General features: G+C 38.8%; 2 protein-coding genes across 21 annotated transcripts in view; one reads left to right on the plus strand and one right to left on the minus strand.

Moving 5' to 3' along the window:
- Positions 1 to 581: 581 nt before the first annotated feature.
- Positions 582 to 19,148, minus strand: THAP9 (THAP domain containing 9). Its single transcript, XM_035004667.1, has 5 exons — positions 18,969 to 19,148; positions 13,368 to 13,563; positions 11,661 to 11,964; positions 10,451 to 10,601; positions 582 to 4,098 (listed from the first exon to the last, which is right to left on the minus strand). The coding sequence occupies exons 1-5, from the start codon at positions 19,046 to 19,048 to the stop codon at positions 2,121 to 2,123; spliced, it is 2,709 nt and encodes a 902-aa protein (XP_034860558.1). The 5' UTR covers positions 19,049 to 19,148; the 3' UTR covers positions 582 to 2,120.
- SEC31A (SEC31 homolog A, COPII coat complex component) overlaps positions 19,094 to 20,053 on the plus strand; it is an 85,907-nt gene continuing 84,947 nt past the window's right edge. For 7 of the 20 annotated variants that reach the window (XM_035004658.1, XM_035004647.1, XM_035004646.1 and 4 more), the window contains exon 1: positions 19,094 to 19,797. The gene's annotated coding sequence lies outside the window, so the exon portion shown is untranslated. The remainder of the gene's footprint in view (positions 19,798 to 20,053) is intronic. The other 13 variants (XM_035004648.1, XM_035004650.1, XM_035004652.1 and 10 more) reach the window with 6 other exon arrangements.

A 20,053-nucleotide genomic window follows, 5' to 3' on the forward strand; every position in this document is an offset into this window, starting at 1 on the left:
ACAAGTCCTTTATCGGATATATTAGTAAAAATTTTCTCCCATTCTATGGGTTGTCTCTTTCTTGACAGTATCCTTCGAAGCACAAGTTTTTAATTTTGGTTAAGTCCAATTTACTTTTTGTTGTTTATGTTTTGTGGGTCATATTTAAGAAACTATGGCCTAATCCAAGCACCAAGGATTTACTCTATTTCCTTCTAAGAGTTTTTTAGTTTTGCCTTTTACATTTAGGTCTTTGACCCACTTAGAGTTAATACTTTTGCATGTGGACATCCAGTTGTTCCAGCACTATTTGTTGAAAAGTAGGAAAGATAAATTTCTGAAGAGAATGTTTGTTTTCTCTGAAGAAAAAAGGACAAAGGTGCTAAGTGGAAAATATAAACTAAATTACCCTAATCAAATATGAATAATTTATTTTAAAAATTCACTGTAAAGCATATCATATGAAGTAAACCTGGTATCAGACTTGAAACACTTTCACTAGGGCAAGAGCAAGTAACCGTTAAAGGCAGTGAAGGAAATATTTGTGTCTTCCATGTTTGTCCAGTTTATCCAGCATTTGAAGAAATAATGCAAAACACTAATTTCTTAAACTACAGTATATATTAGTACAGTAGTAAAATGCAACAGCAAAGAACAGACACCTACAGATATGAACCTAGTTTTAAGTAAAGTTCAGGCCAAAACTTGGATTTATATAAACAATAAGTTAAAAGGTGGTGATTTACAAATAGGCTTCCTTTAAATAAGATTTATCCGGTGCATCTAAACTCATTCTATTGCAAACAAAAACCACAATATCTAGACTTCTCAGCAATAGCTCTTGCAGAAAATGTAGTACAACTCTGGTTACATCTCAAAACTTAAGCCTTTGTTTGAGGTAGAACAAACAAACATATAAAAATATACAATTTAAGGAGAATTTCAATTAATAAAACTCAACTTTTACCTGGTCATTAATCTTCTGCAATTTAAATTTTCATATTAACTGTACTTTGTGAATATTCACTCAATGACAAGAAGAGTAAATGTTTTACACACAGAGATGAATCATGTGTTTCTTTTATCCATTTCAAACACTCCCCATATGTGAAAGTACATATACCTGTATGTTTTTCTATTCATCTTTTCAACTCTGGGTGTGAGAGAATGGAGAAAATTGTTCTTTGTATGTTTCCATCTTCAGATTATTTAAGCTCCTTTAAATTTCTGAAAAAACTCATTATATAATTAAGACAAATATTTTCATAACCATTGTCTCAACTGACCATCTTTTTCTAATTTATTAATCGCACGGCGTGAATCCCATTATTCACTCAACACTGAAAATACATTTATTTCAGCCTCCCTGCAAACACAAGGAGACTTCAGAAGGAGAAGGTGGAATAAGGCTTCTCCTCATTCTCTGATGGGCATCGGGCTCTTCCGGTGGTCAAGTAAGTACCCACTCTATTACTCAAAAATAGTGTTTCCAAGTCCAAGGACAATGGATTGTGAAAATGACATCACCTATGTACTTCCCGGACTACATTTCCCAGCTTCGTTGCAGCACATTTCTGTTTTAGGGTACCCTGGCAAAGGGATTTTGTGGTATTTGGTATTTTAAGTTAGCCTAATTTTCAAACCACATCTTAATTTTCTTATGTAAGTAAAAATTATATCCAAGGTTTTATAGGTATTCTGTCAACATTCCTTTTACCTTTTTTTTTTTTTTTTCTGTCAACATTCTTAAGAGCTGTAAACCAAAGCACTTTTAGGGAAGGTAGTCTATCTGTAAGAGTCAATGTTTTGATGACTCTTAGTTGTTATCCTCTCATTTTAAAATAGACTGAACAAGTTAAAAGTACATCCAGTCCCATTAGTCAGTCTTGGAGTAGTATATTCAAAAGCAGCATCTGTTGGCTAGTCTGCTCCTACTGACTTACAGTTTTCTACGATCCAAGTAACCGAAATGCTGCAAACCAAAGTACAAGGTTTTATAATACGCATAATTAGAAATTCTAATTAAGTCAGAATTACAAACTTGTCAACTGTGCAAAATGGTCAATTTATAAAATACAGTAAGTTGAACTTTAAAAAATGTTGACCATTCTTCATAAAAACTTTGACATATTTTAGGTCCCTCATTTGAATGGATATCCATCATTACTTAACAAATGCCTGAATTTATTGGTATTAGCAAAACTTGAACATCTGTAATCCTGTAAAGGTGACCAGTGTTTCCTTGACAAAGTTTTCACTTCAAGTCTTTCTGAATGGTGTTTTAAAGGGTACTGCACTACATCTTTAGCTCTGATCTTTAAGAAACAGATTATTATATCCTTTAGTAACTTTACGAAGTGATTGATGGCACACACTTCTCCATCAAAGAGATGCTCATCTAAGTCTACAAAAAGATAAATATGCCCAGAAAGCTCACATAATATTTTCTGCTGGAGATACAATTCTCTCTGTTTAGGAAGTAGTTCATAGACTGCCATTCTTGAATGGGTTCTTACAATTCGCTCACAAATATTTATGACTTGACATAGACTCTCCGAAGGGAAATGCAAACCATTCTTCTTTTTAACACATAACAGTGACCCAATTTTAGCAACTTTGAGATCCGAAGCATAAAGAGCACTGATGCAGTCCTCACAAGTTAAGAGAGCTGATAACTTATTTGCAATATAACCGGCACAACAGGTGAGTTTTCGCCTGTGATCTGACAGATCGAGTAATGCCTCACTTAGAGAACAGTAAGACCAGTCTTGGCAAATATCCTCTTTGTGAAAAAGAGTCTTTATAACACTGACACCATACTGACGCTGAACTGTCCAAAGGGCCAAGTCTGTCCTTCGAGCAATTGAAATGTCAAGGATGCTTACTTCACTTAGAAAAACTTCGTCTTGTAATCTGTATCTGGTCTCCAAATTATGATAAGCTTTCTGGAATGCCATACAGGTAGGGTTAGAACTGGTTACTAATACCTGTCTAAGCATCTTCAGAAATAATTCCAGATGGTCTTGACTGAATTTGTAAGTCAGAAGATACGGAAAAGGCATGACCTTAGGGAAAACATAATTCTGGTAGAGCCATTTTAAGCTCTCAGCATTAAGTAAAAATCCCAGGAATCCTAGTTTTCGCTTACCTTTAATGATTTGATTGTTGCTGGCGTCAGATAATGTCACAAAGATAGTCTTGGCTTCAATTAGCACACGATTAATTTTACTGTAAGTTTCAGGCAGTAGAGGGCCTTTAAGTCCCTTTCCATAACAGTTCCTACTATTAAAGATGTCAAACAGGTTGTTAATTAAGCGTAAAAAATGGACGGTACCAATACAGTTTTGAAAAGGAGGCAGGCCTAACGACAGCAAGCACTCCAACGCACTGGCCACGCTCTCACTGAACACTTGGGCAGCGCAGTTCATCTTCAGTACATGGTTTTTCAGATTTGCAAGTTTTCTTGGGAGTCTTTCCATATTTGCTAATTCCTGTTCCCCTAGTGCTCCTAACTCCACAAGGTGCTGCCAATGTGCTGTGCCATTAATGAACTGAATGCTTTGCAAATTCTGAAATGCATTTCTTATTAATCTGAGCAAGTGGCAAGAATCAAAGAAGTATGCAATCTGTTGGCTAGAAGATGAAGGATGCTGAAACGTACACTTCATGTTGTCTCCGTCGATATGTATCCCCAAGGCTTTTGCCATCTGAACACTGTGAGCTGTAGCATCAGACGTAACAGCCAGAACTGTGATCCCTATGTCACTCAGTTTGCCGATGGTAAGACGCAGCAGCTGAGCTTGCAAATATCCAGATGCCCTGTTTACGAAAAAATAACCAAGAGGCGCTCGCCAGTGACCAGAAATACCCACTGCCATTAACAAAATCGTTTCAGAGGCGAGGGGCGTTTCATCGGCATCCAGTGCACCGAGGCCGAAGTCCATAAACCCTTGCAGACGGTGACTGTTAGGGTCCCACTGGAGCTGCTGCTTGAGAGAGAGGCCTTTTATGGTCAGTGAACAATACTGATAGAGCTGCTCTCCCTTCTCCACTCTTCGCTGAAGAAAAGAAAAAACGTTGCTGTTGAAACCTGGGCTGGGTTTGCATTTGGATAACCATCTGGAAAATGGGAAAAAATGAAAACGATAAAATTCAAATGAAGAAATAAAAGAAGGAAAAATGCCTTAAATGGTACAAAAGAAGGGGCGTCTGGCTGGCTCAGTCAGTTGAGCATCCAGCTCTTGGTTTTGGTTCAGGTCATGACTTCACAGTCCTGGATCGGACCCTACGTCGGGCTCTGCGCTCAGTGTGGAGTCTGCTTCAGATGCTCTCTCCCTCCCCAATGAGTAAATAAAATGTTTATTTTTTTTAAAAAGATTTTATTTCTTTATTTATATATTAGAGACAGAGAGCACAAGCATGAGAGGTGGCGGGGAGAGGGAGAAACAGGCTTCCCACTAAGCAGGGGGCCCGATGTGGGGCTCGATCCCAGGACCCCGGGATCATGACCCAGCCGAAGGCAGATGCTTAATCGACTGAGTCACCCACACACCCCCAAATAAAATCTTTAAAAAAAAAAATGGTCCTAAAGTAGCCTCAAGTCCCTATAGAAACAAAGCCAAGTATAAGTAGCCAAATTCTACAGTTATTTTCAAGCATACATTCATATAATTACTGTAAAATAAGAAGGTAACAGAGAAACTCAGAGAGGTATTTCAAGATGCAAACATACCACGAAACAATTTTCTTGTTCATTTACTTTTTAAAAAAGTATACAAATCAATTACCTAGTTTGTTCTCATTGATGTAGTTATAATTTAGATCATAAACCGGTCTTACCTGTAAATTCAATGAAATGAGAAAACTGCTGAAGGGGAAGGAAACTTTGAGAGTATCTAGCAGATCTACCTCATTTTACAGATTAGGAAACTGAGACAGAGGGAGAGCTTGAACCACATGGCCCTTACTGTGCTGCTAGCTCTGCACAAACAGGAAACCCAGCTTTCCCAAGGTCCTGCTCATGCTTTTCCCTCCACTCCCTGTAGTCTCAAAATTACGCCCTCAGGGACAATTAAGGTGTCTGTATTTGTCTGCCCTACACAAAGTACCTACATTACTACCTTGGCAGTTCTTTTGTAGTGTCCCTGACCTTCCCAGACTCCTGATTATGCTTTCCTATTAATGTTAGCCTCTGTCTTCAGAATCCTTTTCATTTAGTTCTAATTTACTCTTTCTAATTTGTTAGGGTCAGGAAAGGCAACAGCCAAGGTGAATCACTGTCTAAGATAAGACTAAATGGATTCTGAAGTAGAGACGGAGTGTTCATCTTAACTGGTTTACTTTAAAAAAAAAAAAAAAGATTTTATTTATTTGAGAGAGAGACAGAGAGCACAAGCAGGCAGAGCAGCAGGCAGAGGGAGAGGGAGAAGCAGGTTCCCCGCTGAGCAGACCCCGACGTGGGGCTCGATCCCAGCACTCTGAGATCATGACCCGAACCGAAGGCAGACGCTTAACAGACTGGGCCACCAGGCGCCCCTGAAGTTTACTTCTGTAACTCAAATGACTTGGGGGGGGGTAATATTTCTTTCCATTTTTTAAAAGATTTTATTTATTCATTTGAGAGAGAGAGAGACAGAGCACAAGCAGAGGGAAGAACAGAGGGAGAGGGAGAAGCAGGTTCCCCGCTGAGCAGGGAGCCCAATGTGGGGCTCGATCCCAGGACCCCATGATAATAACCTACACTGAAGGTAGACGCTTAACTGACTGAGCCACCCACAGGCCCTCTTTTTTTTTTTTTTTTTAAGATTTTTTATTTGAGAGAGAGAGAGAGGGCAGGCATGCTAGCATGAGCAGGGGGATGGGCAGAGAGAGAGGGAGAAGCAGACTCCCCACTGAACAGGGAGCCCGATGTAGGGCTTGATCCCAGGACCCTGTAATCATGACCTGAGCCAAAGGCAGATGCTTAACTGACTGAGTCACCCAGGCGCCCCAGGGGAGGTCGTATTTCTGATTTTTGGGCTCTATTCTAAGCTGCCAAGGTTTCTTGGACAGCTGACCTCTAATTGAGACTCTAACGTACCTTCCTAAGTATTTCAGGACAGGGCTTTCCAAATATTTTGCTGCAACCTAAAAGTTCCATAAATGAAATTTACCCTCACTACATGCCACGCACACACATATATAACATGTGTGTATATAATGCCAATTATGACCCACTAAATTGATTTCAAGATGCACTAATGGATTTGAAAAACACATTTATAGGATGCAAAAGACATATTTTGATTTTAAGTTGCTTTCAACCTATTTAAGACAAAAATATTAATCAAAAAAATTTTAAGTATTAATCAGCTGTTGATATTTTAAAATAGTAAGATAATGACAAAACAGGGCAATGCTATAGCCCACTAGTACGCTGATTGCCCTTTGCAAATGTGTCTCCAAATTTTAATTGTTAAAATTTTTTTTTCTTGCGTTAGGATTCCTCAAGTGAACACCAAAGATGCTAACCGTGTTGCATATGGAATCAGTATGTAATGAAACTACTGCATGCCTCTACGTAAAAGTTTTTATTTTAAATAGGTTAAGAAGGGACGCCTGGGTGGCTCAGTTGGTTAAGCAACTGCCTTTGGCTCAGGTCATGATCCCAGGGTCCTGGGATCGAGTCCTGCATTGGGCTCCTTGCTCAGCAGGAACCCTGCTTCTCCCTCTGCCTGCCACTCCCCCTGCTTGTGTCCTCTCTCTCTCTCTGACAAATAAAATCTCTAAAAAAATTAATAAATAGGCTAAGAAAGCTTACGTTCTTTGACTTTGATTTTTAAGTGGAATTCTAAATGGTATCTTAATGTTCATAGCTACGAGAATGAGGTCTTGAATATCAGACAGAAAGATATGTGGCCTTGTTTCTAAAAGTTTTTGTAACTGAGAGTGGAAATACCCAAACCGTTTGTGACTTAGAACTGTAGAGAAGTGACTGATTTCTGTCTCAAACCTTTCTTCCCTCTCAAAATGAAAAAATTTTTTGATTAAAAAAATGTGTCATTTTTTTACAAAGTAAAACAATACCAAAAAGTACAAAAAATAATAGTCACTTTAATATTTCAGGGACGTTCTTCTAGATTTATGTATATACACCTAGATACAATTTTCAAAATTTATACTGAATCTATTTTTTTTACTTAATAGTAATGTTACAGAAGTATTTTTCTGTGTCCTTAATTACTGACCTACCGCAATTTAAATGTGTACATGGTATACCATAATAGTATAGGTAATTTAACTAACCTATATTGAAAGATGCTCAGGTTGTTTCCATTTTTTAGAAAATACAAACAGCACCGTACTGTGTACTTGGGTGCACATATACACATGTACGTATTCATGTCACTTATGCAATTCCTAGTAGTAGGATAGAAAGGTAAATTTACTTACACTAGCATTGAAATGAATGGATTCAACTTTTTTTTCTAAGATTTTATTTATTTATTTGACAGAGAGAGAGCACAAGCAGGGAAATAGCAAAGGGAGCTCTAGAGGGAGAAGGAGAAGCAGTCTCCCCGCTGAGCAGGGAGCCTGACATGGGGCTCGATCCCAGGACCCTGGGATCATGACCTGAGCTGAAGGCAGTCGCTTAATCAACTAAGCCACCAGGTGCCCCTGGATTCAACTTTTATAAGAAATTAAAAACAGGGCGCCTGGGTGGCTCAGATGGTTAAGCGTCTGCCTTCGGCTCAGGTCATGATCTCAGGGTCCTGGGATCGAGTCCCGCATCGGGCTTCCTGCTCCTTGGGAGCCTGCTTCTCCCTCTGCCTCTCTCTCTCTGTCTCTCATGAATAAATAAATAAAATCTTTAAAAAAAAAAAAAAAAAGAAATTAAAAACAAATTTTGGACCTCTGGTGCACATAATTGGGTGAATCAATTTAAAATTAATTCACATTCCCAAATTTTCTTTCACAGTTTTTACCAGTAATTTACATTCTCATCAACATGATCTTTTAAATTAAACAATAGCTTATTTATGGAGTGATCATAGGGAGTCCACTGTGTGGCTTAAAACTCTGCCTGGAAAAATTATAGCGTCGAAGAGCCATAATGCTGAGCTGAGTGTTTTTCAAGACTATTAGATCCTCCCATGGTCTTGTTTACCTTTCAATCTCTCATATCACCTTCCCTATTAGAGGGAGCTAATTTACTAAATTGCAATGAATACCTAAATAGAAAATTAGAAAAAAATCTCTAAGATCATTCCATATCTATCACTGTTACAATAAGGAAGGCTAAGGATGTTATGACATTCTTACAAAAGATATGTGAAAACGAACCTTCAAGACCCAAAGAACTGAAATTATAAGAAGCAGAGCTCTGGAAAGGTTCTGGACATAAAGAATTCAAGAGAGAACTGAAAAAGATCCAACATCAGTGCACAGAAAATTAGAGAAGGGACTGATAGTGGCTAAGAATTAGAGAAAGATACAACAAGTAGAAATTAGTGAGGGAGGTACCTGTCTGAACCAAGGGTTTTTAAAAATGTAAGTCTGGCTTGGTCTGTCATCATCTAATTGTTTACCATATAACTATTTCTCCATCATCACAGAGGGGAAAAAACAACTATTCACATTTTCTCCTTTCTCCCCAAACTTCTTTTATCTCCTTCCCCAACTCTCAGCTATTATCTTTTTAAGTAGGCTCCACGCCCAGTGCAGAGCCCAATGTGGGGCTTGAACTCACAACCCTGAGATCAAGATGTGAGCCGAGATCAAGAGCAGGTCGCTTGACAGATTGAGCCACCTAGGCGCTCCTCAGCTATTATCTTTTGTCACTGAGAAAACAGAAGCAATCCAATAAAAACTCATTTTCCTGCCATCAATCTGTTAACCTACTGAATCTTATCTCCGCCTTCCTTCCTGTTTACATGAGTGAATTGTCCCTGTTCCTCATTAAAGCCAGACGTCTCTCCACAATGGTGTCAGATGTTATCCCCCACAATTATCCTTTCTCCCGTGCATCACCAATTTTCTCCCCCACTAGATCATTCCCTTGAGCGTGCAAACACTGAACAACTGTGCTCTCGACAGACGCCCTCCCCTCCACCTATGCTTCCTTCGCCCCCACAGATCCATCTCTCTGCTCCTTACATAGCAAAACTCCTTGAGAATCCATAATCATGGTCTCTCTTTCTTAGGCTTGATCAATATAAATAAATGTCCAATAGCTGGAGAATGCCCCGGTTAAGTAAGGCACAACTTCCTGATACTATGCAGTTGTTAAAGATCATATATGTAAAAAACTAATAAATCTAAGAACAGGAAAAAGACTGGAAGAAAATTCCCTAAATGTTAATAATAATTAAATGAGTGAATTGTCCCTGCTCCTCATTAAGGCCAGACGTCAGTAAGGTTCAGAAACCACAGGAAGGAGTTGGCCTATAGGTTGTGGGTAATGGGGAGGCTTATGTTATGCATCAGGAAAGTGACTATTATCCGGCTGAATTGTGTCCCTCAAAAAAGATATATTGGAGTCCTAATCCCCAGTACCTCAGAATGTGACCTTATTTGGAGATATGGTCTTTACAGAGGTAATCAAGTTAAAATGAGGTCATTAAAGTGAATCCTAATCCTACATGACTGGCCCTCATAAAAAAGAGGAAGTTTGGGCATGAAACACACATATATAATGGAAGATGATGTAAGGAGACACAGGGAAGAAGACCACCACCTACAAGTCAAGAAGAGAGGCACAGAACAGACCCTCCTCCCTCACAGCCCTCAGAAGGAAGTAACCCTGATGACACCTTGATTTTGGACTTCTAGCCTCCAGAACTGTGAGACAATAAATTTCTGTCATTTTTAAGCCAAATACATACATACATAGGCATCTGTAAAGCCAGTGATAAAAAAAAAATAGTAAAAGTATTACTTTTATAAGACATTACTGTAAAGCCTCTGTGTTATTTGCTTATAACACAGGGTTATAACACTAAGAGTTATAAATACATCTATGTATTTTGACCACAAATCCTACAAAATTATTTACCAAAATCTCCTCCCTGAACAACCTGGCCCAGGCATCAACTACAGTGCTTACAAAAATGCAGATTTTTGTGCTTAGCCTCAAACCAATCGTGACAATCTAGAACTGTTCTAGATTTTCTAGGATACTGATATTAAAACTGCTGAAAGGTTTTAGAAGTCCCCGAACTACTAAAGTATATTAGAATCCAGATTTTTTTTTTTTATCACTGAGAGTGTCTCTGCCATCTGGAGGATGCAAAAAAATTGTCAGACTATATGCCTTCATTTTGTTGGTGAAAATCTTGCTGCTGTGATAATATGCAAATACCACCTAAAAGTTTCTAAAAAGAGAAAATGGATTAATAAATGAGAGTATGAGTACGAACAGCCTTAACACATAAAATGCAACAAAATAATAAAATACTCGTTTTCTTTGACATCTAAAAAGTAATTCACTTACGTCCTGAGGATGGAAGAATGAGGCAGCTTGAGAATCTTTCTTACATAATCATAGACTTTGCTACTGCACAAGTAGAGGGTACATGCAAACTGTTTCATTTCTGTGGAGTACTCAGCTGTTTCTCTCCAGTTATACAACTCCCACTTAAAATCTGTTAAAATAAATTTATTTATTCTTTGTGATGAAGAGTGTATACAGTAACATTTTCGGGTACAGATCATAGCATTTGGATGTAAATGCAGTGGGCATCCAAATCCAAATCCAATCACAGTTTAACTGAGTTTGTTCAAAGGTTAATATCCAATCTTAGGGCCTCCTGACCAATTAATTCCTCCTGTTCATCTTGGATCATTTCACTCAAAAGAGAGAAGAAAAAAGTTTCCACTTGAATCACTATGTTTTACTATTCATTGGCAGCCTGAGTGGAGAATTTTAGAGGAATAGGAAAGAGAATGAAATAATTGGATAAAGCGAAGTCTCTGGGTTATGAGTATATTTATTTGTTTTATTTTGTTCCCTAGTCACCATCTATCTGAGGGTGAAAATGAGACACAAGAAACATTTCTGAGGATAGGATGCTATTCAGATTGAATAGACAACCCTGCCTACCTTGAGGAAAAAAAAAAAATCCTCTTTCCTGGTGGGGATTTCTATTTATTACCTCTGTTCCCCTACTGGAAAAACACAAAATATTCTCCTCCTTTGAAGATACCTACTCTTTTCTAGAAACAAGACATACTTTTTTTTCACCAGAACGTAAATCCAAAATCTCTGCTGCTTTCATCAAAGAGTAAGTCGGCAATACTTATTTTGTCCCTCTTCAAATATCTGGTTCACAAAGAAGAGTAGGTAGTCTTTCCAATGGACATATATATCCTCTATATTTGAGAAAATAATATGGACCCTCATAGAATTTTCAAGCTCAAAGGGAACTGGCAAAATTATCTGGTTCAACTCCAGTATATGGTATCAACCGTATGATCTCATCTCTGGGTAGCAGGGTTATGTGTAATTTTTATCATTTATATATTTCTTTGCTTTTCCTATAATAAACACATTACTTTCAAAGCTGGAAATACCTAAAAGGATTTTGGCAACTACTTTTCCTTCTTTGTGCTTACCCCGACACTTCATGTTTCAGCGAAAAGCACATTTTCATAGGCAGGAGCAGAGTAAATACTTAATGGTAGTTCGGAAAAGGGGAACATACCTGAAAACTGTGCTCGTAGCAGACACTCTGTCTCTTCAGAAAGGAGTTTCTCTTCTACTAGTGCATCAATTAATCGTAAGCCCTTTCTCTTCTTGATCATCCTGTAGTTTTTTACAGAGACCAGTCTTTTTTTGGACACTTGGAGCATCTGTTGCACCTCAGCCAGTTTCTCTGCACCTATTGTCAGAGGTCTCTTTAAACTGTAGTTATGGTCCTCGGTAGCAACCTCTTGCGAATTATCAGGAAGTGGCTGTTTGAGGATTTTCTGTCTTGCTTTACCTTTAAGGTGTACACCCTGCAGAACCTGCAAGAGAAACATCAAATTCAGGTTATTTTTTGAAGTTACAAAGAAGACGGTCTATAAAAATACCACTAAATGCAAAGCACTCACCTGGTTGCTGTGGAGAGTTAATTATGAAAGAAAAAGGTCAGAATCTCTGATTTTTTCAAATGTATTTATAGGAAAATGTGAAAAGGGTTTTTTGGTTTTTTTCATCTATACAGAAATAGTAACCTGATGCTGAAAGTTAACATGACGCTGAAAATGTCTGAAATGGTTAAGGTAACAACAGAAAGGTGGTAATTTGGGAAGGCTTCGTGGAAATGAGTTTTGAGTAGTTTTTTAAAGGAGCAATAACGTGACTTAACGGAGGGGACAGGAAAGTTATTTGTGCAAAAAGGAAGGCATAGTGGACAGAGCACGGGCTTTGCAATTAAGACTGATCTGGGTTTGAATCCTGGATCCCTCATTTATTAGCTGTCACTACACTTCTACAATCCCTCATCTCCTCATCTGTAAAATGTGGATAATAATACTGAGTTGTTTTAAGGATAAAATAATTTATGTAAATCTTCTGGCACAACGGCCTGGACTACTGTAGGTCTCAGTAAATAATAACTATTGTTGATTTTACACAAAAGCATGAACGCAAGTCAATTTCTCACTATGCAGTAGTTTGAAAAGAGAATTTGAAAAAAGAATACAATAGTTTGAAAAGAGAATTCAGAGCAGTTAAATCAAGTGTAGAAATGCACAATTAAAAGGAAGCTCTTAGAGCTTATGAGTTTGGATTTGACACCAACTACATTCTTCTGAATAGAGGAATGAGACAAAACAATACCGAAAGGAGATTCCAATGGATAAGAGGGAAGGGTAGCATCAGGATAGAACAGGTAGATGACTACTGCAGGCTGTGCAGACAGTGAGGAGCCATGTATAAAAGGGTGGCCAAGAGGTGGCCAAGAAACGAAAGAATGTAACACGAGTACTGGTAACTGACTCATGGAAAGCCCTCTCTTTTCTGTATATAACTCTCTATATCAATGCTAATAATTAGGTACATTTTTGGTCAAGATCAGTAACATTATTGGAGGAGTCCTAAAAAGGCGTCATTTCGAAGTATTCTGGAAACTGTCTCACACTTAAACAAAAGCCTGAATTCTAAGGCATCTACTAGTTGATTCTTGTGATCAGTTTAGTAATCTTAATGTGTATCTTGACAACGATTTGCATATTTATACCTAATTTAAAAAAAAAATTCCAATATTACATATAGATTAAAAAAAAAAACCCAAAATGAGTTTTCTAAGCATTTAAAATTATTGGATTTATTTTAAGACTTAGGATTTTTTTAAATCTCATGTGTGGTATCTTGGTTTTTAAAGGCTCTGTAGAATTTAGTTTTTTTTACACCTAGATTTAAGTACCTTGTATAGAGAAACAGAAGGCACAGCTCCTTTTTTCAGCTTTCTTCTTATGCCATATGACTCAAAGTCACTTTCTTGAAAATGTTTGGAACATAGTATAGCACCTGGTCCTGGGATCCAAATCTTTTTGCTTCTGGGGTCCACACGATTAACAGCCCTGATCCATTTTGAGCGCTGTATGGTATCAGTTGGAAATCTACAGCAATCATATTAAAGTTCCATTAACATGAAAATATTATAGTAATACTACAGTAGTATTTATTACATAAACCCATTTATTATTTAACTGCTTTACATAAACATCAAGTCCAGTTAACTTACTCAATCTGATTTCATTTTTCAAAGTTCTTTGGTTTTTTTGAATCCAAGACTTCAGTATCTAAGTGATCTCATTTGCTTCAATTTGTACGAGGGCAATTCTCATATTAAATATCCTACCATATTTTGTCTTCACTGCCTACACTTAACAGAATTTGCTCAAATTTAGTATGTGCATCTTTAGACACATCCACAAATTCTGTGCTTCTCCTCCTATCAAGAGATGGAGCCTAATGCCCCTCCCCTTGAGTGTGGGTTAGAGTTAGTGATTTGCTTCTAAGAAATAAAAAAAAAGCAGGAGTGACAATGGGCTAAGTAAGACTAGATAATAAAAGGCACTTGGTCCCTCTACTGAATGATTTTTTTCTCTGGGGGGAACTTCTCTGCCATGTAATAAGCAGTCCTATAGAGATACAGGTCTACTGGGCAAGAAACAGGCTTCCAGCCAAAGGCCATGTTGAGTGAGCCTTTCTGAAAGTACACCCTTCAGCCTCACCAAGTGTTCAGAAGATTCTGGTATTGGCTAACATCTTACTGCAACCTTATGAAAAACCCTGTAACACCCAGTTAATCCACTCCTGAATTCCTGCCCTCAGAATTCATGTGAGATGTTTGCACACTGCATTTTTTAAAAAATTTGTTACTGAGCAGTAGATAAAAAGTACACTTCCCATACTCAGTTTTCCTCTTTTTTTGAAAGGCACCACTTTTTCCCAGCCTTGAATATAAAAATTACCTTGGAGGTCTCTATTTTTAAGCCCAAATTACTATGTTTAGAAATTGTGAGGGAAAAAAAACTATGAAACTGATATAATGAAAATCACAAAACTACTCTTTCTGCACCTTCTTCCTTGATTTGTCCTGGGGACATATCTACAGGTAGCTGTGTGATTTTTGTATATTTTAACTTAGGTTTTAAAGCATGTAGTTATGAACTGAAAACTAGTGAAAATTTTAAGTTCCTCAGCTCATGGTAGGGAAAAAATACAGCAGTATAGTAAAACAATTCTGAGATATTGAATTCTGAAAGAATTGGAAAGAACACTGAATTGGAGAAAGAACACTGAATTAGAAAACCTGTATTTAAGCTTCAATGACCTTTTATCAGCCATGTGGTATTAGATACCTCTCTCAATCTTTGAGCCCCCTCACAGGGTTGTTGTAAGGGTGCACAATGCGACAAATGCGCTCAAAAGCCTTTGTAAATGGTAAAGTACTACCCAGAGTTTGTTCTTTCCTAGGAACAACAATTCCACTTTCAGGACTTTCATTGTATTGTTCCAGGAAGATAATGCTACTTGATCAAAAGGAAGGTCTTTTTCTAATAAAGGCGAGGCAAATCTATCTCTTTTCACTGAGTTCCTTTCTTCACTAATGGCACATGCTTGTGAGGCAGCTTTTCCACAGACTGGGTGTAGTCTCTAACCACACAAAGGACAGTAAAAAGGTAGCTAGTCCACCAAGTTCTACTACTAGCCTGATCCTCTGATGCAGTTTCCTGACCGGCATGCCTGCTGACCACACCCATCAATCCCCTTAACCCGTGGAATGGCCTGGGCCATCTGGAGCCCTTGAAGTAGGTATAGCAAGCCAGTCCCAAAAAGCTCTGTTGGTTTGCCCCAAAGTACTAAACAAAATGAAAGGGTTGGGAAAATACTGTAGTCTAACCAGCATGACTAGTTTGAATTCCAAACAAAATTAAATTGGTAATAATAATTGATACTACATTTAAAGCATTTACCTTGTGCCACAAATATACGTGTGTGTGTGTTTAAAGTTTATTTAAGTAATCTCTACATCCAACCGTGGGGCTCAAATTCATGATCCAAGATCAAGAGCTGCCCACTCTTCCAATTGAGCCAGCCAGGCACCCAGGTGTGTGTGTGTTTTGAAAACTTACTTTTAGTCTTACAAAAATTATGCACGACATGCGTTTTTATCCTTTCACAGAAGATGAAACCAAGACCAGACCTAAGTACAGCTACCAGTAAATAGTAGTTGAAATTGGAATTCATGTCTCCCTATTCTAAAGCCTCCTCTGGCAAAAGAAAAATCCTAAACCAATCATCATCTCATATATACATTAATGAATTGGTTTACACTAATACAGAATCCATTTTCTCTCTCCTGCTGATTACGCCTTTTTTATACCACCGGAAGAAATTTACCTTTGGCTCCCTGCATATATTTTCCAGAAAAAGTGGCTAACAAAATCCTTTCTACAGTGGTTGCCTCTGAGGAGAGAGAGAAAGGATTGAGGGGGTAACGTTTTAACTATAACTGTAACTTAATTCTCTTTTAACAGGGAAAAAAAACCCTGAAACAAGGCAAAATGTTAATATCTACTTAATTCTAGTGGTGGGTACATAGATGTTTGTTATGTATTATTTTTTGCCTGATAGTATTTTTGAAATGTTTCATAATTAAAAGTTTAAAATAGAATTATATAATTCAGGTAAAAACTCTTCCAAATTATCATACATATATTACTTTAGTTATGAAATAAATTGTTTAATTGCTTTACACCAACAAAAACAGAATGAAAGTGTCACTTCTTTAAACTTGCCAGTCCCATCTCATATTTAACCATTTATGTGTCTAAGTTCCAGTATTCTCTTAACAATTTCCACACCTTTAGTCATTTTGATTCATGGTTTTCAGCCACAGCCCCTTGCCTGTGTCCCTGCAACATCTTTCACAACTCTGGTAATGGTGCTGGGGATGTTGGGGAAGGCTTCAGAAGAGATAATATTGGAGCAAGAACTGAAGTGTCGATAGGAGTTTGCCATGCAGACAGTGGCCACACCAAGCAGATGCAAAAACACAGAGATATAAAATAAATACTGGATCTTACTTCATAAAGCATTGAAAAATAAGTTAATTTGGAAGCTGAAGAGGGTTAAAGGAGAGTACAGAGGTAGCTGGTACTGGTTACAGATGGGCTGGAAGGATGGCTAGAGGTCAGGTCATAAAAGATCTTTTATGCTCCAGTAAGTTTGGGATCTATCCTTCAGATCAGTGACCTCCAGAGAATGTACTCATCTACTGAGATCTGAAGAACATATTAGAATCCATTTTTATAATTTTTTGCCCCATCCTTTGATTTGTGTTTCATAATATATATTAGTACATCACTTCATGTATGTAATTTATAAATCACCATGCATATATCAGGGGCCTGTACTCAAATTTCCTTATGGAGAGGGCTCCATGATCAAGAAGTTTGAAGATGATGCCTCTGGGCAATGGCAAGTTGACAAATTCTTTCCCACGTTACCTTTTGCTGAACCCTTCTGATCAATACTACCTTGTTGCTAGGACTAACATCATAGTATTCTAACTCCTCTCCCTGTCTCTCCTTTCTCCTGCCTTCCTTACAACTTCCTAGGTATAGGAAGACAAAGATGATTCCCTCCCATTCATACATAAGGACATGTGTTTCATTCAGCACACATATACAATAAGAGAAAACAGAGGGAATGTAATTCACGTTTGGAAGAGAGGTATAGAAGGAAAGGCTCCACAGAAGAGCTTGGACTGTGTCTTTTAGGCACTGAAAAGTTCAGATTAAAATCCTTTCTTCAGGAAACTAGCATAAAATTTGCATTTTTAGAAAAATCATTTCTGGGAATCAGGAAAGTGGAATGAATGGGGAAGAAATCAGCCTGGAAGAATCATAGCAGACTACTGTAATAATTACATCACTTTCTTTTCTTAAAATTAAGCAGGTCTTACTTTGGTCCTCAATATATAAAATAAACAAAAGCAATAAACGAACTCTTCCTCATTTAAAGAACCTAAGAAGTCATAAGAAAAGCATGGCAGCAAAAAATTGAAAAATTAGAGAAAAACGAGATAAGTAGGGACACAGTGTCAATAAAATCAATGGAGGTGAGAGTTTCATGGAGTAGCTGATATGATTAAAAGTTAAAAAGAGGTCAAGAGAAGGATTTAGAAGAGCTCACTTAGATTTGGGAAGATTACTGGTGACCCTTTGTCAGTGCATTAGAGCAGTAGTGACAGGTATCTGGCTACAATAGCTTGAAAAGTCAATAGGACTTGGGGAAATAGGTGTATGCTCCTGTTCTGAGGAGCCTGGTTATAGAGGGAAGGAGTGGTAGGGTAGTGCAGTTGTGCACATCGGCTCAAGAGTTTGTGAGTCTGTTTAAAAATGGAAGCAATGTGAGCATGCTCATTGACTTAGACAAGTGATCAGCAGAGAGAGCAGTTTAAAATGAGAACAGGAACAAATTGATGGGGAAAAATCCCTAAGGAGGAAAAAAAAATACAATTACAACAGCTTAGTTGGAGGAATCAGCCCTATTTAAAAAAACAAAACAAAACAATGACTACAAAAGGCCTACCACACATAGTTGAAACTCCTTAACCTTTTCTTTTTAAATGTCTTCAAGCTACTTTTCCCACTCCTCTGGTTATCTGCACTTCCCTTCCCTTTACGTTTGTCCATACTATTCCTATTTAAGTGCTATCTAACTCCCAGCCCCGATTAAATTCAAGGTCCAATTCAAATACCACCTGTCCCATAAAGCTCTTTTTGATCTTCTCATAAAGTCCTCTGTCAATGGTTTAACTCTCTACATCTCCTATTACCTTAGTAGACTACCTCTTTTTGAAGTACATTTTTTGTCTGTGAGAATCTGTTTTATTCACTTTTCTACTTCCCATTGTGCCTTAAACTTTGATTTGAATGATATATATATATCACAGATGGACTACAGATGTGTGTTTAAATTAGACTGCTCTGAAAATCTGCCCCACTCTGGAGCCAAATGAAACTTCTTGCCATGACCAGATGCAGCCATTCTGGCCGGCCTTGTAGAGCTCAGTCAATTCTACAGAGTAACTTGCAATGACAGGCAGTACTGGTGAAAACTCATCTACACTCATTCTCGTGAGCAAGCCACACACTCTAATGGAATCGAACACCTTCGACAGTTCTCCCAAACTGCCCTCCTTTCCCGTCTCACGTTAAATAATAAGACGACCGAAAGGTCGAATAACCCCCTTTCGAATAACCCCCGCTAAAAGCCATTAGGTAAGCGGTAGGCAACGAGAAAGAATCAGCAACTTAGAGGTAAACAATGTGCAGGAACAGCAGGAATAACCTTAACTCTCAAACTTCCCCCGTTCCTTTCCTCCACGCTACGCACGTCACGCCACGTCACGTCAACGGCGCGACGCACGCCCGGCCCCGCCCCACCCTGGCCTACTGCCCGCCAGGCCGTGCTGGGAGTTAGACAGCCGGAGGCTGCTCTCACGCACTGGTGAAAGGAGAGGCCGCGCTCCCGGCTCAGCACGGTGTCCCGGGTGCTGCAGCCCACTGCCGAGCAACTTCGGGTCATCTTGCTACGTGGGGCTCCACTTTGGGTGTTCCCGTGACAGCATTAATCGCGACAGATTTAGCTCCGCCCGTGGGCTCGGCGGCTACGACCTTTATTTGTCGGAAAAGGCGGGCTCTTAAGGCGCAAGACTCCTACCCTTCCTCTTCGTGGGCGCTGCGCTTGACGTCGTGACCAATCACAGGCCACGTCGCGCCGCCGCAGCCAATCGGAAAAACCGGGGCATTAAGACGAGCACTTGACGGCTCCTCCCTCTCTGTTCGAGGGTGGTTAGTGGCTTTAGTTGTTGATGGCCTCGTTTTCCTCCTGTTTCAACCCCATCTGGTTACATCCGATGCCATCGGGGTTCTTGTGAGACAGAGCTTGAGAATGCGAAGCGAAGAGGCAAGGGCAAAATTGAGGCGAATCCAGGGGCATGCGGATAGGTCTCCGGTGCGAGCTCAGAAAGTGACTGGAGGATATGGCTGGGGGAAGAGATGGGAGAGGAATAAACGCGGTGCCCTAGAAATATTGAAGACAAAATTGGGACCAAAATAAATTACTTACTGAGAGGCATATCATTTCCTTGCGTTTTATTTGGTAGTTCCTTGATGTGGAGATAATAATATAGGAGCTGTTGGTATGGTTGGCCTGATAAGTGACCCCGGAGGAGCTTGAATGAGAGTGAATATGAGGATACGTCGGCTTTTAATTCAACGAACCCTTTTCTACAAGACCCTTTGTCACTATGGGGGAATTAAAAAGGAAATAAGGTAAGGCGCTTGAGGCTCTTGGCGGTAGCACTTGTATAGTGGGGACTCGTCAGTAGTAGTACGAGGAAGGAAGGGACAATGAAATGATTTTGGTTGGGATGTGGGGCATCATGGATAACTTTCAAGGAGTGAGAAGGCCTTAGAATGATGTCTTGTGTAAGTTTACGGCATGAGATTTAAGTTTTCATAGACGAAATAAATTGGGACCAAAATGGGGCGTAGTTTATTTTGTATCTTTGGAGATGTTTAGCATATT

Source organism: Mirounga leonina, unplaced genomic scaffold, assembly GCF_011800145.1.
Source record: "Mirounga leonina isolate KUSES-001 unplaced genomic scaffold, KU_Mleo_1.0 Mir_129, whole genome shotgun sequence".
In the NCBI taxonomy this organism is placed as follows: Eukaryota; Metazoa; Chordata; class Mammalia; order Carnivora; family Phocidae; genus Mirounga; species Mirounga leonina.